At 43.8% G+C, this 20822-nt stretch overlaps 3 protein-coding genes across 4 annotated transcripts; 2 read left to right on the forward strand and 1 right to left on the reverse strand.

The window, feature by feature from the left end:
* The first annotated feature begins 1744 nt into the window (after positions 1-1744).
* Positions 1745-6412, forward strand: LOC127783611 (fatty acyl-CoA reductase 1-like). Its single transcript, XM_052310801.1, has 6 exons — positions 1745-2022; positions 2152-2255; positions 4494-4693; positions 4805-4905; positions 4997-5451; positions 5525-6412. The coding sequence occupies exons 1-6, from the start codon at positions 1932-1934 to the stop codon at positions 6074-6076; spliced, it is 1503 nt and encodes a 500-aa protein (XP_052166761.1). The 5' UTR covers positions 1745-1931; the 3' UTR covers positions 6077-6412.
* Positions 6413-7580: 1168 nt separating this feature from the next.
* Positions 7581-12406, forward strand: LOC127784368 (protein HIRA). Of its 2 annotated transcripts, XM_052311607.1 has the most exons (10): positions 7582-7872; positions 8200-8475; positions 8623-8874; positions 8997-9394; positions 9483-10476; positions 10654-10864; positions 10970-11204; positions 11327-11449; positions 11643-11763; positions 11869-12406. In XM_052311607.1, exons 1-10 carry the CDS (start codon positions 7765-7767, stop codon positions 12076-12078), a joined length of 2928 nt encoding a protein of 975 aa, XP_052167567.1. In that variant the 5' UTR covers positions 7582-7764; the 3' UTR covers positions 12079-12406. The 2 variants fall into 2 exon arrangements, with proteins under 2 accessions (XP_052167566.1, XP_052167567.1); XM_052311606.1 differs by having other exon boundaries at positions 7581-7872; positions 10654-11204.
* Positions 12407-12588: 182 nt separating this feature from the next.
* LOC127784369 (GDSL esterase/lipase At5g03610-like) lies at positions 12589-16527 on the reverse strand. The gene is made up of 4 exons (XM_052311608.1): positions 16225-16527; positions 15822-16103; positions 13422-13684; positions 12589-13327 (listed from the first exon to the last, which is right to left on the reverse strand). Exons 1-4 carry the CDS (start codon positions 16319-16321, stop codon positions 12815-12817), a joined length of 1155 nt encoding a protein of 384 aa, XP_052167568.1. The 5' UTR covers positions 16322-16527; the 3' UTR covers positions 12589-12814.
* Between the last annotated feature and the right edge of the window lie 4295 nt (positions 16528-20822).

Below are 20822 nucleotides of genomic sequence, written 5' to 3' on the forward strand. Positions count from 1 at the left end.
CTGGTGGCTCTCATATTCTCCTTGGACTACTGTACAGTTTCAGCCATTTGCAGCCCGGATGTTCAGACAGCTTGAAAATAATAGAGAATGGTTGTGGCAGAATTGAGGAAAGAACAGCAACCGAGGTATACTCCTACTTGATTACTCAAATTAAGTCGAATTAAGCTGGTCCCAAGGACCAGCTTGCTGCGAAACAGTTGCATGGCTCTTGAAAGTCCTGCTGCAACGATCTCATTGATTACTTCTATCATGATCTCTATGTACTTCAAACTACTGTACATTAGTAGCTAATACCTTCAGTAGATCACTCTCACAAGTATTTACTCGTTCGGTGCATAAGGCAAGAACTTCCTTTCAGTGATGTGCTGTATATTTTTTCCTTTCTAAACACTCTACTTGTTGACCTACTCTTGCTGAGTCACTCTGAAATCTAGCAATATGCAGATTGTAGTAGAGAAAAAAAATGCTTGTATTAGCTGACCAAACTTGTTCAACGGCAAAAGTGTGTTTGTTTGCTTAATTAGGATTTTGTTAGGACAATCGCGTATAACTGATGATATCCAAAACATTATCCAATCCAATTGTAAAATAGGAGTACTGGATTACGACATAAAGTATTTCATGAATCATCATGATCAAGCTTGCATGCATCATGCTTGGAATGCCAGAACAGACGTTATCGGTGTTGGCAAATTTTTGGCATATAAAAAAAATTGTCTCAGCTACTGCTAACTACATTTCTTGTTTCCTTCCTTTTCATTTCTGCCTGCACGAAAAAAGTGCCGCGGTACCATTAATTCCTCTCTGTCCGTGTGACAAAAAAGACTGATATTAGGTGACCAATGTAGTGACATATATGTTAGAAAACACATAACGTGAATGGTTGAGCTAGCGTTAAATTAATTAGGAATTAATTCATTCAGATGATACTATTAATTAGCCGCAACTTCGACTGGTCAGTTCTCACTATCGATCCCCACAAAGCGATGGCGAGGTGCATCGATGATATGTAACTGCTCTACGTACATGTATATATACATTTGACTAGTTAAAATTATACTTATTTAGAGACAAAGGGAGTATACACGATGCATCTCTGTTCTTGTTTTGTACGGAGTAGGTTGTAACAGAATGAAACTACATACTACTGATGGTGATCTTTTCGGTAAAAAAGAAACTGAGTAAATTTCATAAGACTTAATATATTTCAAACAAACTATCATGAAACTATAAATGTAAAGTGTTATATCACAAAACTACATACATAGCACAAAAATTACTATGAATGAAACTAGTACAAATTTAAGGTCATATCACAAAACTACATTTTAAAGAAATCTCACACTACTGTTATATTGGAACTATACACATTATAGTTTTTTGATTAAAAATTAGTGCTAAACCTGTAGTTTGTGATAATTTTATTTTTAAATATATAGTTTTGTAATATTTCATCTTAGACCTATAGTTTTATGATATGTTCCATACTAAATTTATTGTTTTTTTGATAGTTTGATCAAACTAAAAATTTACCTTTTCTTTAAAGAAAAAGAAAGGTGCGAAGAGACGGTAACCGGGATTAATTCAATCATTCATTGTGCTTTGAAAGGGCTGGGTGCAGTTGTTAATTTCGTGCACTCAAGCCAGACTAATTGGACCCCACACATGCATAGCACATTGCATTGGTGCCTTGCCTCTTGCATTCTTGTGTAGTATAAATCAAGATTCAAGCTTGGCCTCCTTTGGTACGGTGTAACACCTAACACCGCAGGCACCATTGCTTCCTTCCTTTCCTAGCTACTTCGATAGCTAGCTAGCTCTCTTCCCCTTTCTTGCCATCCATCTTCATATATCTATCTCTCTATACTACCTAGTTTCTTGTCAGTTGTCACACAAACACATATATACACACAGAGAAATTTGTGAGCAAAATGGTTGGCACAATGGATGAAGCGAGGATCATTGAATATTTCAAGAACAAGAGCATCCTCATCACTGGATCAACAGGCTTTCTTGGAAAGAGTATGCATGCATGCCAATATATGTGTTCTCTGAATGTCCTGAAAAATATAGTGCTGCATATTCATTATAAATGTTCATCTGCTGTTCTTGGTTTGCTCATGCATGTTTTGTTGTTGCATATGCATGCAGTACTGGTGGAGAAGATACTGAGGGTTCAGCCTGATGTCAGGAAGATCTATCTCCCTGTGAGAGCGGTGGATGCAGCTACAGCTAAGCAACGGATGCAGACTGAGGTGTGTTGTGTGTGCATGTTTTGCTTCATCTAGCCTGCTTAATCATATACATGTTGCAGTGTTCTTCTTCTTCTTCTTCTTTGTTTATTTCTTTTCTACTCTCTTGATCAGTAACTGAACAGTAGCTGCTGTATTTAATTACACGAGTTCATGCTGCAAAAAACCTGTAGAATTTTTTTTCTATTTAGACTGAGAAAACTGCAAGTTGATATTTTTAATTCGTCTAATTTGTGTTGTTCTTTTAATTCATTTCATGGATTTTTTTATTTGTTTTTGGCGACTAATTAAGATATAGTGGTACTTAATTATGCATGTGAGGTACAATAGTAGCTTTCTCATGCTGGTATTCTGACAGCTCTGGCCGGTCACACGTTTATCTCAAACATTTGGAACTGAAGCTAATTAATTATATATCCTAGTAAGGGAGACATCAAACTACGCTATCACCTGTCATGCAAACAAGACAATACTAAATACGGAGTATTTTGAGTTTGATGTGAACCATGACATGATTGTATACAGTGCTTTGCTTAGGACAACTACTTCGGATTAGAGATAGAGAATCATCGGCCCCTATTGCCCCCACTCCCCACAGTTGCGGCACATGCCATTTACTACTGTAGATTAGAGCATGCAGCACATAGATATGGTCATCGTAGTTGCTGGATCTTGAAGTAGTGTAGTCAACTGCAGGATCTGAACCATATACACTGTGCTTGATTTATAACAAATCAAGATATATGCACATGTCAAGAGACAAATTTAAGGCTAGCTTGCTCTCTAACTTTACATTAAATTTTAGATAAAGAAGCTTGATTGATATCAAGCTACTAGACAACTGTTGATGTCATTAATATATTAATAACAAAACAGTTTCCCCTCGAATGTACGCCATTTCAGCTCATCTACAAATAGAAAGGCACTGCTTATTAGGTCACATCAATACTCCAAATAAGGTTCACCCTGCAATAAAGATTCAAAGCATGCAAGGACAAATGTACAGTGCCAGCCGTTGGAAATTATATAACCTGCAAGGTCATAACAACAATGGAGTACTATGCATGCAGTGCAACATGAATGTTTCTGCAAGTAGCGCCGGAGACACTTGCGGCATGTTAGGTATACGTTCGATTAGGCCAGGTATGAGTAGTTATTGTGAGACGTAGGTTTGGTCAGGAGTAATTGCCTGCCTCCTCCGGCCTCCTCTTGCGATGTGCAGTGCAGACCCAAATTCAATGTGGAGCAGATGCAGGCATCTGTAATTCTGGCTGGGAAACACGGTTCAGACATGTACCAGTGCATATGCTCACCGGAGCTTGCTACAAGATTAATAAGAGCAAGCTATATAAGTCTAAAAATTTAAGTGGAGTACGTACTTGAAGTATAATCAAGTGTTATGTAGACGTTGTTAACTAAAGGATTGATCTATGGTAGTATTGCCGAATTATTAATTGTTGACTAGAAGAAAAAAATTGAGCCTAATTTGCTGATACATGTGTCTAATTTGCTGTGTTCTGAACTTCCACTACAATTTACTGGATAGTAATTGGAACACCTGCCCAATGTAGTAGTAGTTTTTTTTTCCCGAACGAAGGGTGTAGTATTTGTGGCTGAAATCATGCATGCAGTTAATTCAGTCTACTGTAGCCTACAGGTAATACAGAACCAAAAGGCTATATTGTGGTCAGAAGAAAACATGGTGCCGCCGTAGCAGCAGGACTCTTTTCTGAATGTGATGGACAGAAATATAAATTCATTATTATTCTTTTCAGTACATTTGTACTACAAATTTTAGACCCCCCAACCCCACCCCCCAAAAAGAAGGCCAGGGCAGTATGTTTACTCGGTAGGTCCTCCAGTGAAATGCTGTAAAATTGCATTATATTACTGCAGGTTTTTACTAGTAGTAGTTTTGTCCAGAGTAGTGTCATATTCATTTTGTGTCCTTAGGAGGATGCATGTTTGATACTTGTACCAAATGAATACTATGAGAAATCCAAGAGACATGCATGCCTCCATCGTTATTAAACCTCTGCAGGCAGCTTGGCCCATATGAGAGCATCAAGTGATATCTTCTTAATTGCTTTGCCTCTCTAATTAATTTGATTGCTTTCTTGCTTGTGTGTGTAATTAATCATATATATGCCTGAAGAGTAATATAATTAGCTGAAGAAAACTAGTGTAGTTATAAGTATACTACAGGCATGCATATGCATAGTGATGGAGTACTGGTTGCAGGTGATAGGGAAGGAGCTGTTTGGGCTTCTGAAGGAGCAGCATGGCAAGGGGTTTCAGTCTTTCATCGATGAAAAGATAGTTCCATTGGCTGCAGACATGATGCATCAGAACCTGGGCCTCGAGGAATCCACCTTGCAAGAGCTCGCCAAGGACCTTAACATCATCGTCAATGGAGCTGCCACCACCAACTTCTACGAAAGGTCGGTCGTTGTTTGATCTGAAAATTATTCAGACATGAACATGAATGGTCGATCGATCGATTCAGGCAAATGCAGTAGAGATCGATCAATCCATATATATGTGATGTTCAGGTACGACGTGGCTCTGGGTGTGAACGTGATGGGGGTGAAGTACCTGTGCCAGCTTGCCAAGAAGTGTGCCAATCTCGAGGTGTTCCTCCATGTCTCCACAGGTAAGCTGAGATCGATGAGATTAGAACGGACACTCGACAAATTAACATGCAAGTTAAGCTAAGCTAGTGAGAAAAATATATGAAATTGCAGCGTACGTGTGTGGCGAGAGGTCCGGGGTGGTGCAGGAGAGGGCGTTGAGGGAGGGGGAGACGCTGCGGGAGGGGACGTACCTGGACATCGAGACGGAGCTGCGGCTGGTGGGCGAGCAGAGGCAGCAGCTGGAGGACGCCGGCGACGCCAAGGCGGAGAGGAAGGCGATGAAGGATCTGGGTTTAGCCAGGGCGCGCCACTTCGGGTGGCCCAACACCTACGTGTTCACCAAGGCCATGGGGGAGATGATGCTTCAGGAGCAGCTGGTCGCCGGCGCCGGCCGCCGCCACGGGATCCCCGTGGTGATCGCCCGCCCCAGCATCATCACCAGCGTCCACAGGGACCCTCTCCCCGGCTGGATCGAGGGCACCCGCACCATCGACGCCATCATCATCGGCTACGCCAAGCAGAGCCTCTCCTGCTTCCTCGCCGACCTCGACCTCATCATGGACGTAGTAAGTATACATAGCTTCAATTCATCCTTCAACATCTCTGACGATCGATCTCTGACGCTGATACATATTGCAGGTGCCTGGTGACCTGGTGGTGAACGCGATGATGGCGGCGATGGTGGCGCACTCGAGGGGGTCATCGTCGGAGATGGCGGTGTACCACGTGACGTCGTCGATGCGGCACCCGGCGGCGTACGCGGTGCTGTACCGGACGGGGTGGCGCTACTTCCTGGAGAACCCTAGGGTGGGGAAGGACGGGGTGGCGGTGCGCACGCGGCCCGTCTACTTCTTCCGCACCATCGCCTCCTTCAGGGCGTTCATGGCGGTGGCCTACGCGCTCCCCCTCCAGCTCCTCCGCCTCCTCTCCCTCCTCTGCTTCGGCCTCCTCTTCGCCCGCCGCTACGCCGACCTCTCCCGCAAGTACTCCTTCGTCATGCAGCTCGTCGACCTCTACGGCCCCTTCGCCCTCTTCAAGGCCTGCTTCGACGACCTCAACATGGAGAAGCTTCGGCTGTCCATGGCCACGCCACCGTCCGTCTTCAACCTCGACCCCAAGAACATCGACTGGGACGACTACTTCTACAGGATCCACATCCCCGGCGTCATGAAGTACGTCCTCAACAAGTGATCCATTCCATCCATCCATCATACGTAAGATTATTGTTCTTCTTCTACCTGGCTGCTGCTGCTTACAATGAAGAAGCTAGCTAGCTAGCTAGCTGATGATTGTATACTCGATCCATCCATCCAACATTATTGATTGATCACCGTACCGTACGTACGTGTTAAGTAAGTTATGCTTATAATTCATCACAGAATCGATTTATAAGCTTCTGCTGCTAGTGGTGGTGAGGTATTTTATTTATTGTTGAAACAAATCAAGTCATCTTGTTAAACATTTCACTTATAATTAATTAAGATTGCTCTTGATCGATAACATCGATCCATACTCTTGTTGCTGCCTGTATGATCTGTGTTATTTCTTCTGTCGTAAGTACACGTATATACGTTTGTCACAGCATAATCCTGGATTTCCTTGATTGGTTATTATTGTGAGTGAGTGAAAAATGCTTCAGTTGAGCATCCGAAGAACAATTTTGTCACTTATCAGAATAACGCAAACCTCGTTTTCCCAATTTGGTTACTTACTTGGAATTGGGCTGGTGCATGATTTGGCCCACGCAAACATGGGCCGAAATGTAAAATTTGAGCCCATATGATAATGAGGCCCAAGCTGTGAGTGCTTCTCCCGCTAAAGAAAACGAAATGAAAGAAACGCCTTTCTGACTTGTCTCTCTGACTCTGTTGCCGACTGTTTATCAGTTTCGCCGCCCACAGTTTCACTCCTTCCTCCTAAGTCCCAACAAATCTCTACTGAATTTTTGTTTTCTACTACTACTACTGCTGCAACTACTATCTCAAAATCTAAAATATTTGCGGTTGATTTGAAGAGTCGTCAGTTTGAGACCTGAGAATTCTGAATGCTACTCCAGGTTCAAACGAAGTTGGATGAGTGGATAATGTGTCTCTTCCAGTTGGATGAGTAAGAAACAAACAAACCAATTGCTTGCTGCTGGCTCTTCTTCTTCCAGCATTCTATGAATCGCACGTAAACGCTGTGACCACTCTGCTAGGCTGCCTGTACGCTTGATTTCATAAAGCTGACAAGCAAGTTTCAGAATTTTGAACTCAAATTGTTTCAAGTGGCAACAAAGGTGCAGGACTGACCGACACTAACCAGACTTGCACATTGGCTGCAGAGTTGCAGTTGCAGGCACAACACAACAACAACGTAGTACTACTCCAGTAGGAGTAATTCAGTAAAATTAAAACGAATTAAACCGGCACGAATCTCAAAGCAGGCAAACGAAGAGACAAAAGGGGGATGAAATCTGGGCCGCTGCTCTCGAATCTTTCTTTTCCTTTCCCCTTTTCGTTTCTGTTTTTTTGAGATTTTTATTTAAATTTCGTTTCAGTTTCGTTTGAGTTCGAGTTCGAGTTCGATTCGATTCGATTCGATTTCGTTTTCTCTCAGGAAGGAACACGAGCGGTTGGGTTCATCCCCCTCCTCGCCGTGTTCTTCGCTCCGCCGCCGCCGGGCGCCGCCGGATCGGTCGCCCCACCCCCCCCCCCCCCCCCCGCCCCCTCCCTCCCGAAGCTTCTCGAACCTTCCTCCCCCCTACCAGGAGCCGTCCCGAGGCGGCCTAGGGTTCCCGCGGGCGGCCGCGCGATTTCTAGGGTTTTGGGTCCTTTGCTCGGGGCATGGGCCCTGCTGTTCGGCGGCAGTGACGAGCGGCAAGCCACCTAGAGGAGGAGATGATTACGGAGAAGCCGAGCTGGATTCGCCACGAGGGCCTGCAGATCTTCTCTATCGACATCCAGCCGGGCGGCATCCGCTTCGCCACCGGCGGCGGCGACCAGAAGGTGACTTCAGATTTTTTTTTTTATAACTCTCGTCAAGTGTAAAATTTTGCTGGTTTACTGTCAAGCTATTTTTCCCCGTGATAAATTGACCTTCTCAGAGTTGACCTGTACAAGGTAGGGAATTTAGGCAGCACCGTTACATTTCGATGTATCAAGGATAGTTCACTATATTCATAATTGTGTTAAGAGGGAATTCTTTGCATCAGTGCTTTAGTGGTTTTAGTGTCTGGGCTCGTCAGTGTGGAAGCTGGTAATTTGTTATCAAGCCATCATTGAGGAACCCACAGCCTGCTCTTTGCTAATATCCCATTTTTGTTCTCACAATAGATTCGCATATGGAGCATGAAATCAGTGGCCAAAGACAATGACAGTGATGATTCCAGCCAAAGGTTGCTGGCTACAATTCGAGACCATTTTGGAACAGTAAACTGTGTGAGATGGGCCCATCATGGCCGCTATCTTGCTTCAGGATCGGACGATCAAGTTATCCAAATTCATGAAAGAAAAGCTGGCACTGGAACATCTGAATTTGGAAGTGGAGAACCTCCAGATGTAGAAAACTGGAAGGTTGTTATGACCTTAAGAGGGCATACTGCCGATGTGGTAATTATCTGCCAAAATCTCAGTCATGTCATGCTTAACATAATTAGATTTTAATCTGTCACCTGTTACTTAGATCTCTTACTAAAACTGTCATGATCCTTATCGATTCATTGTTGAACACAGTTATATTTCTTATGTGTAAAGTAGGTTGACCTTAATTGGTCCCCTGATGACTCGACATTGGCTAGCGGCAGTTTGGATAATACTGTTCACATATGGAGCATGGCCAATGGCATATGCACTGCTGTCTTGCGAGGGCATTCCAGTTTAGTTAAAGGTGTTACATGGGATCCTATCGGTTCTTTCATCGCAAGCCAATCAGATGACAAGACTGTTATCATATGGCGTACGAGTGACTGGAGTCTTGCTCACAGGACAGAAGGCCATTGGTCAAAATCGGTATGTTTTTGTTATATTGTTGTGTATTTGGACTTGGTCATTACATTTCTGTGGTTCACATATCTTGTTTGCAGAAAGCCTCCTTACTGAAAAATATTTTCTATGTGTATGTGTGTTTGCAGCTTGGTTCGACATTTTTTAGGCGACTTGCTTGGTCTCCCTGTGGCCACTTCATAACCACAACTCATGGTTTTCAGAAACCTAGGCACTCAGCCCCTGTGCTTGAACGGGGTGAATGGTCAGCAACCTTTGATTTTCTGGGGCATAACGCACCTGTTGTAGTGGTTAAGTTTAACCACTCAATGTTCCGTAAGCATTTATCTTCTGGCCAAGACGCAAAGGCTGCACCAGCTGGATGGGCCAATGGAGCATCAAAAGCATCATCTAAAGAACATCAACCATATAATGTTATTGCTATTGGGAGTCAGGACCGAACTATTACTGTCTGGACGACAGCGAGTGCCCGGCCATTGTTTGTTGCCAAGCATTTCTTCACTCAAAGTGTGGTTGATTTATCTTGGTATGTGAATTTGACCATATAACATATTCTATAATTAGTATCCCGTGTATGTGCAAGCTCAATAGCAACTGCTCTTTTTCCCTGACAGGAGTCCTGATGGCTATTCACTTTTTGCCTGCTCTTTGGATGGTTCAGTTGCTACCTTTCACTTTGAAGCAAAGGAGCTTGGATACAGGTTAAGTGATGCTGAACTGGATGAATTGAAGAAGAATAGATATGGCGATGTTAGAGGGAGGCAATCAAATATAGCTGAAAGCCCTGCTCAGTTACTGCTAGAAGAAGCATCGGCCAAACAATCTGCAAGCAAAAAGGTTTCCAGTGTCCAGCAATTTCAATCACCCCCCAAAGTTTCTACAGATGCACCTAACCCGTCTACAAGCGTTCCAAATCAGAAAGCTCCTGAAGCTTTACCTGAAGATGAGAAGAAAACTGCAGGTTCCACTGCTGATGACATAAATAAAGCACCTCGTTTATCTAGTCCAGTGAAACAAAGAGAATACCGGCGTCCTGATGGCCGGAAAAGGATTATTCCAGAGGCAGTTGGATTTCCTTCCAACCAGGATATGTCCAACCGTTCTCAGAATCAAGGTGTGGATTTTTCATCCCTGGATCAGCGAATGATCCTTGGAGAGAATGGAACAAGACCATCTTATAGTGCTAGCGGTAACTGTAATAATTGTGGAGTTAGGGAACGCTCTGGCATTACTGCAAGAACTAACATTAGTGAGAGTCTTGTAATCCAAAAAGCTTCAGCTGGTGCTGGCAGTGATGGAAGGTTGAGCATAGAACAGTCTGGATCTGTAGTTCCAGGCTCATTGGCCTCTTGCTCTTCACTTTCTATCCATGTATTCAATAAGAAAGACAATGAGGATTCTTTACCGGTCCGCCTTGAAGCAAAGCCTGTAGAACGTTCTGCAGGAGACATGATTGGGCTTGGTGGTGCTTTTTCAACAAAAGAAACTGAGATTACATGTACAAGAGGAACAGAAACTCTTTGGTCAGATCGCATCTCTGCCAAGGTGACTGTCTTGGCTGGTAATGCGAATTTCTGGGCAGTTGGCTGTGAAGATGGTTGCCTGCAGGTATCTAATATCCCTTTAGTGGAATTCCTTGTAGATTTATTTCATGTTTTAGTTTGGAATAGTTACAAAATCTATCAATAATTGCTGGAATATGATTTTATTTATTCCTTCATGTGCATTCATTTTTCTGACAATCTGGTAGCCTAAACACTCGAATCAACTGGTCTAATTGTTCAGGTTTACACAAAATGTGGAAGGCGAGCAATGCCAGCAATGATGATGGGATCAGCAGCTGTTTTTATAGACTGTGATGAGTGTTGGAAATTGCTTCTTGTAACAAGGAGGGGTTTGATGTACATATGGGACCTCTATACCAGGACTTGCGTTTTGCATGATTCTTTGGCTTCTTTGGTAACATCTCCAGATGAGGCAGCTGGAAAAGATACCGGTAAATATTTCATATGTAGTGTTAATCTGAACTTTTGTGCATCTAAATTGATGTTGGCCAAAATGGCTTGTTCTTGCAAGTTGATCTTGCTTTGTTATATGACAGGTACAGTAAAGGTTATATCTGCTAAATTTTCAAGATGTGGCTCGCCCTTAGTTGTGCTTGCCAGTCGCCATGCTTTTCTTTATGACACCGGCCTGAAATGCTGGCTAAGGATAGCTGATGATTGCTTTCCAGCATCAAATTTTGCTAGCTCATTTAGTTCTACTCAAGGTGGAGAGCTAGGCAAGTTGCAGATCGATATAGGAAAATTCATGGCTAGAAAGCCTATTTGGAGCAGGTTTGCACACTTCCATTGTTGCTCGTCTTATGAGCGTTTGAAACTAGAATCATGACATGCTAGTGTACTAACATATCAGAATTTGCTCTAAATGTATACTTGTTTGACTGTTGGCACTACAGGGTTACCGATGATGGGGTGCAGACACGCTCCCATTTAGAGACCCAGCTGGCAGCTTCATTGGCTTTGAAGTCTCCACAGGAATATCGCCAATGCCTCTTATCCTACATAAGATTTCTGGCAAGGTTAGTTTGTTTATCAATTCAATACAATGGCTACAGAGTCTCCTTTTCTGAGGCTTAACAACATTTCTTTTTTGCAACCTCAGCTCTATATGTTTAATTGGCTGAGAAAGTTTGTGATTCTTTTATATCTGATGAGAACAGTCTATGATGCTGTGCGGAAATGATTATATTGCTTGTTCTTTGTTTCGTTCAGAGAGGCAGATGAATCTCGTCTACGTGAAGTTTGTGAGAGCTTTCTTGGTCCTCCGATGGGCATGGTTGACGCTGCATCATCTGCTGATTTGAAAAATCCATCATGGGATCCTGATGTTCTTGTAAGGCTCTCTATCTGATAGATGGCCTGATAATTCTATGTTTTCTTGGACGTGATGTTTATTTACCACTTTGAGCCTGTGAACTCAAGTATGGTAAATCTGCAGGGAATGAAGAAACACAAACTCCTAAGGGAAGATATACTACCTTCCATGGCTACGAACCGCAAGGTCCAACGGCTGTTAAACGAATTCATGGACCTCCTTTCGGAGTACGAGGCTGCTGAGACAAACGTCGAGCAAATGGACGTGACACCAACACCACCACCAGCAGCAGCAGCAGCAGCAACAGAAGGCAACAATAATGGTGCCTCATAGCAGTTGGGATTGCTGGAGAATTATTACTGACACCCCCTTGGGTAAGCATAGGACAATCAAGTGCATACAACATAGAACTATCATGTGTTTTGAGAATTGCGCATGGTTGATTAAATTTATGTAGCTGCTAGAGCCTTTGTGTTCATCTTCTTCTTAATAGCAAAGGGTGAGACCTCAGCCAAACAACCCGTTAGTTGTAACGCGAGCAGAGTGTAACAGTAGAAAGAAAGCGAGCGAGGGAGGCCTCCTGGTGATCGATTGTGTAACAGTAAATCTGTAGAAGGTCAGACGATTAACTTAATGTCCTTTTTGCTTATGGGTTCCAAAAGGCAATGTTTTTGGGGTTTTTTTATAGGGTTCTTTAATTGGTTGAAGTACTCCGGCATCAGTATTACTGCTTTCTGTAGACTGTGGTAGATACTTTTTCATTTCTATTAATGGAAATGGAGGGCTCTCGCCCTTTGCTCAAAAAAAAAATCAGTAATACTGCTATCCAGTTGCAACAAATCATCATCCAAAGGTAATAATAAATTAGATAGGCCCCAAAAAAAGTTGTTCAAGAAGAAGAAGAAGAAGAAGAAATGCAAGGAGCAAATCTATTGAATTTCGCTCAAATCTACTGTTTAACCTTCGAAATTCCAATCGAAACTTAATTCCGAGCCATATAGAAACGTCGAAATTTCGCGGAATTTCGTCGGAAGTGAGAAAGCTGGTTGGTGAGTATTCATTCATTCGTTCAGGTGGAGAGGAAGCGGTGGATGGCGGGGGTGAAGGCTTGGGCGACGGCGGCCCAGGCGGCCTGCGTGGGGTGCACGTCGTCCCAGTAGAAGTGCCGCTCCGGGTCGTCGCACACCGTGTACTGCTTGTTGCCGGCGTCGTCCTCCTGCCCGCAGTGGCCGTCCGCCGTGAACGTCTCGCAGCACGGCCGCAGCCGCACCGGGAACTTGTCGTCGGCGGCGGCGGTGATGAGGTTGAGGAAGGGGGTGTGGAGGTCGAGGAGGAGGAAGGTGGTGTTGGCGGGGTCGAGGTCGTGGAGGACGGAGCGGAGGGCGGCGTTGTGCTGGTCGGACCCGGCGTTGGCCAGCGTGTCGCAGCCGGAGTAGTTGAGCAGCCGCGTGAAGTACGGGGTGCAGCCCATGGGGTGGAGGTTGGTCACCACCACCTTCTTCATCCCCACCTCGTCGCGCAGCCGCCGGAGTTGCTCTCGCAGCCCCCTCACCACCGTCGGGATGTACGCGATCGCCGCCTCCTGTTCTCATACATGTACAGACTCACTCACTGCGTCAGAGCACAGCTGCTACCTCTGCAGAGGTCGATCGAGATATTAATTGCAAATTACGTACGCTTGTGCCGTTGTTCTTGTCTACGACGGCGGAGTAGTCGTTGCCGGAGACGACGACGAGCGCGACGCCGGTGGGGCCGCAGCCGCGCAGCTGCTTCTGGAACAGGTCGATCTGCGAGCTGATGTTGCGCTGGAAGTAGCCCGTGTCCAGCACGCCCGACCCGCCCACCGCGAAGTTCATCCCGCGCGACGCCACCTCGCCGCCGTGCCCGCCGCGCCGCCGCAGCTTGTACGCCACCGGCGTCGCGATGCCAACGGCCGAAGCTGCACCCGCCAATATTTTTAATTCAACCATACTACGTACCAGTTAAAACCTTATTACTATTATCTCTGTTATAAAAACAAACAAATAAACACTGCAAAATACTTTAATGGTTAAGGTTAGGTTTCAGCCAGATAATTGTATGGCACATTATCTGACATGATAGATGCACGCACGCGCGCGTGCTGTTTAATTACTCTCTACAAATGTGCAGGATACATTAGCTTTTACTAGTTGTTGAGAGAGTGATTAAAAATAAATAAAATACTGCCGGCACATGAGATGCGGTATGGAACATACGCACGTCAGTAGAGCAGGTGAGAGCGAATTCAGCTTTTAGTTTAGTTTGCCTCCAATAGCTAGGCTGCAACTAAACATGAATGCTGCTCAACCTCTTAAACTAGTCTGAAGAACACTAGGAAGGAACTTACCTCTAAAAACAAGTGCTACTTGTATAGAAAAAGAGAGAGTTCATCAAATACTAGCCAGTTTAATTTTAGTACATCTTTTAAGACAACAATTAATTAGATAAAACTGATAAATGCTGAATGCAAATTAATCATCTCTTCAGAAACGGCGCGCGACGGGACTGTTCCTGGTATACAGTTAGGTTGTGTTTAGATCCAAACTTCAGTCATTTTCTATCATATCAACCTGTCATACACAAACAACTTTTCAGTCACATTATCTCCAATTTCAACCAAAATTTAAACTTTGCGCTGAACTAAACACAGTATTAGTTATTGTTTTGAAGGGCAGGGTACAGTTGATTGTGACGCCTCACCATAACTTGCTTAGTTGTTCACTAGATTTGCAACCAAAATGTCGGTTCGATTGATAAATGTGTTTTATGTTTTGGACATGTACATGTCAAGCCTAATTAAGCGAGGAGTGAGAGCAATAACAGTAACAATAGGACAGGGCGTGCTAATTTGGAGACCTATTATAGGGTAGGTAAAAAGAAAGAGAATAATACAGACGTCGTCACTATGCAGTGCAGGCATGGACTAGCTGCAGCCTGAGGCTTTTATGCATGTGCGGTCAGTTAAGTCGGCATGAAAAAACAAACAAAGAATGAATGAATGATGAATGATGAATGAATTATCCAGATGCGATGAACTGAGTCGATTTCCATCCGCGAAAAAGAGCCAATATAATGCAAAGATTCTTCTTTTAGTTAGTTACTCCTATTTGCCTATCATTGTGATTTTTGTGATCACCTATATATATTTTGGTTAGAAACGAAAATATGATGTACAGTCTGCCTATGAAAAATTTTGAGTGGTAAATTTCCATTGTGCCGCTTGTAAAATGAGTGACTAGTAGTAGTCTGTCTGTATAAAAGACACGTACTCCAGTACATGTATGGCCTGTTTAGTTGATAAAATGAAAATTTTAGATGTCACATCGGATGTTTGACCATATATCGGAAAGGGTTTTCGGACACGAATGAAAAAACTAATTTGTATGGAAACCGCGAGACGAATCTTTTGAGCCTAATTAAACCGTTATTAGCACATGTGGGTTGTTGTAGCACCTATGACTAATCATGGATTAATTAGGCTTAAAAGATTCGTTTCGTGATTTACATACAAACTGTACAATTAGTTTTTCTTTTTATCTATATTTAATATTCTATATATATGTCCAAAGATTTGATATGATGTTTTTGTGAAAAGTTTTTTAAGGAACTAGACAGGGCCATATGTTCACTTTGGTCTTGGGAGGCTGACCGGGCTGGCGCAGCAGCAGCGGCGGATGGAATTAAATTCGTTTAGCAGCCACTGGCCCAACGAACCCGGGCGACATCAATGCAATATTGCCATCCTCCACCTAGCATAGCAGCAGCTTGATCGATAATATGATAGTGATACTCCTTGTATGAACATTAATTATAGTTTATACCCCTACATGAACATGAGGTTGTATGTATTTTGTTGATTGGTTTTTCAGAGAGCGTTTAGTTTAATTTTGGTCGTAGGTACGATATATGGGATATGGCGCTGTAATATGCATGACCAAGAGAATGTACAGATCGATATAATGTAGCATGACATGTACAGTACGTATGACAGTAGGAGTAATTAATTAGCATAGCATGAAGATATATAGAGAGAGATGGCGGAGGCGTGGGCGTACCAACGAAGTCGGTGAGGACGCGGCCGTCGGAGAAGCGGCCGGTGGGGTGTCGCGGGAAGGTGATGCCGTAGGGGTAGTACCAGGCGTGGGTCAGCTCCCTCCCAAGGTTACCCAGGTTTCCCGTGTCCGCGTACGAGTCGCCAAACACCCACAGCTGCTTCCTGTACCCTTCGCCGTCGCCGTCGCCGTCGCCGCCGGGGCAGCTGCCATGATCACTTCCTCCTTTGCCGACCGGCGCCGGAGACGACTCATCAGCCGCAGCCACCACCACCTCGACACCACCTATACGTCACATTATGGGAGTTGAGGTTTCAGCAGTAAATGAATTTGAGTAGTAGATAGCTAGAATTTAATACTAGTAAAAGTGGGGGAGCAGATATGGAGGGCAGAGCATGCAGCTTACAGTTACAGCAGAGGAGGAGGAGGAGGACCACCATCATCACCGTGGTCGCCGGCAAACTGGTCCGGCGCCGTATGAGCGTGCTGCTCTCCTCCTCCATGCCCGATAGATCTCTCACAGAGTCACACTGTCTGTGTGCACTTGCTAGCTAGTACTACTGCTACTACTACTAGCTAGTACGTGTGTGTGAGAGTGAGAGAGAGATCGGAGGAGGCAGCTGGCGCAGCGGCAGGCAGATCAGTGATGACATGAGCAATCGATAGTGTGAGAGGAGAGGGGGTGGTGGCGCGATCGATTTGCGTTGGTGTGGAGGTGTAAATATAGGCAGCCCAGCCGCCAGCTCGGGATGTCAATGTCACTGTCACTCTGCACCCAAAGCGCAAAGAAAACAAAATCGATCGCTGCCCCCATTTCCCCATCTCGCTGGGAATGGGTTCTTAGTTTTCGAGGGTGATTCCTTTATTATCTGTATGTCATTTAAGTAATTATTAAAAAGTTAATAAAATAGAATAATATATGATATATTACTCTATAAACATAGAAAAGTTCAGAAAAAAAGGATAAATTTGATTGTCAATATATGTTAACTAGCTATAAATTAATTTGTTCTTCTTTTCTACAAATTTGTAGAAGCTCAATTTTAAATTGTATGTTTGTTACAAATTAATATATATTTTCTTTTCTTCATGACGATGGTTATTTGGGGGGAAGGGGCAGAGGGGTTCGCTCTCGTGTGGGCGACGCAGGCGACGGCCGAAACCTAGCCTTGCCACCACCCTCTCTCCATCCTTTTGCCTCGCCGCTACCTGAGAGAGCCACTAGAGACCGAGTAGCGACTGAGGACGGCGTTGGTGGGGCGCATGCTCACTTCGCCCCTACCCTCTCTGATGCCAAGAGGGAAGCCACACGGCGATGAGCAAGGTGACGCGGCCGACGTCCATAACGGTCGACAGTGGCATAATGGCCTTGGAGCCGTGTCCGGTGAAGGAGGTGGCGGCCAATAAGGCCGTTGCTTGCGTCGGTGGAGAATGTTGAATCCGGTTACCCTATGGCTAGATCTAGTCTCCTTCCGAGCATATCGGAGATGGTGAGGCGGCACTATCGTGCATGGGGGAGTGGCGGTGGGGTAGAGGACACTGACAATGGGGCGAAGTGGCGATCTTTCTGGTGGCAAGGCTAAAAGTTGGCCAACGGAGGGAGCACTGGCCCAGTGTGGCAGAGGCCTCCTGCTGTTGATGTTGGGATGGTGGTACTTGAGTTGGTAGGCGATGGACCATGGCGATAGGTTTACAGAGGGTCCAAGTGAAAACTTAGCCTAATGTTTCACTAGCCTGGCAGCGGCTACGCCTTTGGGTCTGGTAACTCCCCCTGGGGGCACTATTGAGGTACCCCTCCTTCATCGGAAAGGATCTCTAGGTGAAAACCGATCCGGTTTCTTTGGATGGGCGATGACGACATCTTTTATCATGGAGGCGTCCTTTTTTTTTTAAGTGTCCTCTCTGTTGTGTTCTGTTCTGTTATTGTAAGTTCGGCAACGACTAGCCTCTCATAGCAACGGTCGGTTTGGTGCTTCCCCTCTCAATAGCTTGTGTTTGTGCGGTTGGCGTGTGGTTTGGGTGTATGCGCTCTGGTGCACATCCTTTCTCAATAGCCAACTGTTAATAAACTAATTTCTTGTAATTTTTTTCCCTCTATCTTAATAACACTGTGATGATCTTTTCATCATCCCAACAATTTTTTTAATAACTATTTTGGATGACATACAAACAATGAGAAGCTATTTTCTTAAGAGCTAAAAATCCATTCCTTTTCTCTACTATATCTCGTATCTCTATACGTAGGCCACTCTCTCACTCTAGGTGTAGCGAAGTGAGGCCATTCCCAACCCAAGACACTAGATATAGTTTCCATAAACTCCACATCATCAAGAAACTAGTACTAGACACTACTCTTCCAATGCAAACACCACTATTCCATACTTAAATTTAGTGATGCTTATCTCACATGATGTCTTGGATATTGTGTAGAAACCATGTCTCATGCAAGACATGGTTTCCTTCTCTTTCCTTATTTATTAACTTGTCACATCATTTTTCATCCTAGGTGACAGCTTATTTAATGCTATGGACACCATCCTAGTTATTGGGTTATGAATAGCCTAAACCATCTCGATCTCACGATTCTATGGTGCAGGTTGGACTTAATTTCTTGGAACAGATCAGGTAACATCAATTAATAGAAGTAAATGAAATGAAATGAAATGAAAAAGGTTATATTCAGCATACATATCTACACGGCGCTGGTCAACACTAGGCAGTACCGTACGTAGGTAGGAGTAGCCTTGTCGCTGCAAAATTTTCCTGTTTCTCGCTGTTGTAGTTGGATCTTGTTTGAAGGATAGAATGTTCAGTGATCACACATCTGACATTGTTCAGAAATCATGCAAGAACACAAGTGCACAACATACAACAGACAGTTTGCAGATGCATTCATTCTCTTGCTATGCTAAACCATCCAGTTAGTCAGCCCAAGTCGTATTAATCGCCTGGATGTGCTAGCGTCTAACAGTCACCAACCCTACTGGCCCATCTCCTCCATTACCCACTGTCGGATTCCAATTAAGCACTGCATTCACACCGGCCACTCTTTCAGTTTGCAGATGCATTCAACCATCCAGAAAATCACCATCAATAAACTTAATAATATCATATACTACATCCTAAAATACATGAAGAATTTAATTTGGACTAGTGCATTACTAGCACTCTAGCACCAAGCAAGCAACACATAACAACGTGGTGGTTGGTTTAATTTGGACTCTCCCCTGCAGCCTCTTTCTCTAGCTAGCTGCTTCAATTCCTGACCTCTCATTCTCCAAAACGAGAGTACGGTCTGGTCAAGAACAGAACAGAGATGCAATGCATCAGTAGACCATGCATACAATTAGTGATGAGGGATTAGTAACGGCCGGCACGCGTGGCAGATTGGGGTATATGCTCTGGTTGCAGAAGCGAGAGAGAAGAAGCGTCCAAGCCCAAAGAGTCAGGCCTAGCAGCAGCACACCGTTTTCCAGTTTCCCTCCTTCCCATGAAATATACTATGTGTTTCATCCACCTAAACAAAATTCAGAATGTACACTTTGGTCGCAGAATCTTGCCTTTCAGGAATGCATGCTCGCCATATGCATTTGCTCATGCGTTCCACTCATAATAAAGCGGCTTAATTCCCCATCTTTGCTCCTACTAACCTTGCTGCTTCTAGCTAGTGTTGTTATCAGGCGCCCATGCTTCATTCTTGAGCTACTTGTAGATAGCATCTCCAGCAAATAAATGATGTCTAGCTAAATCGATCAGTGTGTGATGCTACATATTTATATATAATTCGGAACTTAATTTGAAAGCTATATTTCGAGCCGGACGCTTCTAGGATGTTTCTAATATCCAACGAATGAATGGCAAATTACTCTGCCTTGCATGGCCACTAATTTGCTGCGCCTTCCCAGGTAAAACCAAAAGGATATTAGAGCAAGTTTAATACTTTCTCTGTCCTAGTTTACTAGTCGTTCTAGAAAAGAGATGATAAAATATGGTGTTGGAAAAATGACCAACGTGCCCCTACATTAATCATTTCAATGCTTAAAAATTAACACAAAACTAGTACTGCGTCTGTCATTCCGATATATCTGCAACCAGCATGGAGAAGAAAATTAATAGAAGTACTCATAATAGTGGCTAGCCTGCTAGCTGCCCTGCGCCTAAACGACCTTCTTTCTGGGACAATAACTCTACACCCCAACGACAACTAAACCGGGACAGAGGGAGTAGTTGAGCTCACTGCTTACTATAAGTGAATGTTAGAGCTAACTTATATAATAGATTAGCTATAAGGTTAACTTTATTTTTTCTATTCTCTTTCTTTCTCACCCTATGAATTTAATGCATATTTCTTGTGGCTTGTGTGAAGCTGGCTCTTGCATGAGAGCCAACACTACCCACTTTTTTTTCTCTCTCTCTTCCACATAAATTTATAACTTGCTTATAGCCTATTATTATCCTTGCTATTAGTACTAGTAGTCGGCCCAATGCAGAAACTTGTAAAATTACACTGCCAATTCCTGCTGTAAAGCTGATGCATGTATGTTCAGAATCTGTGAGTTATGAGTATTTGTTTGTTTTGCAATATTCATGCGCTAGGCATATTGGTACACTCCAAGTCTGTTTGGTGCGCAAATAATTCAGTAAAGGCTGCCTAGTGCTTACTGTTCTTTTTGCCGGAATGCCGAAGGAGGTCATTCAATATAATTAAGATATAAAGAAAATATTACAAGAAAAGTTTTACATCGATAGCTGGCTGTCGAGTAAGGATGTGCACCAGAGCACACGCCCCAAACCATGTGCCAACCATCCAAACACACACTACTGAGATGGAAGTGCTTACTGTACTTAATCGACAAGACTGAAATAGGAAACGGCAATACCAAAGTTTTGGCACCACCGAAGTTATTTATCTACCAAGACAGGCACAGCTCGACCCACGAGGAACACAATTAATCAGCATGGTGATTCAGCAAGGATATCATCATGTCACCAGCAAGTACTACT

This window comes from Oryza glaberrima, chromosome 9 (genome assembly GCF_000147395.1).
Source record: "Oryza glaberrima chromosome 9, OglaRS2, whole genome shotgun sequence".
Classification (NCBI taxonomy): Eukaryota; Viridiplantae; Streptophyta; class Magnoliopsida; order Poales; family Poaceae; genus Oryza; species Oryza glaberrima.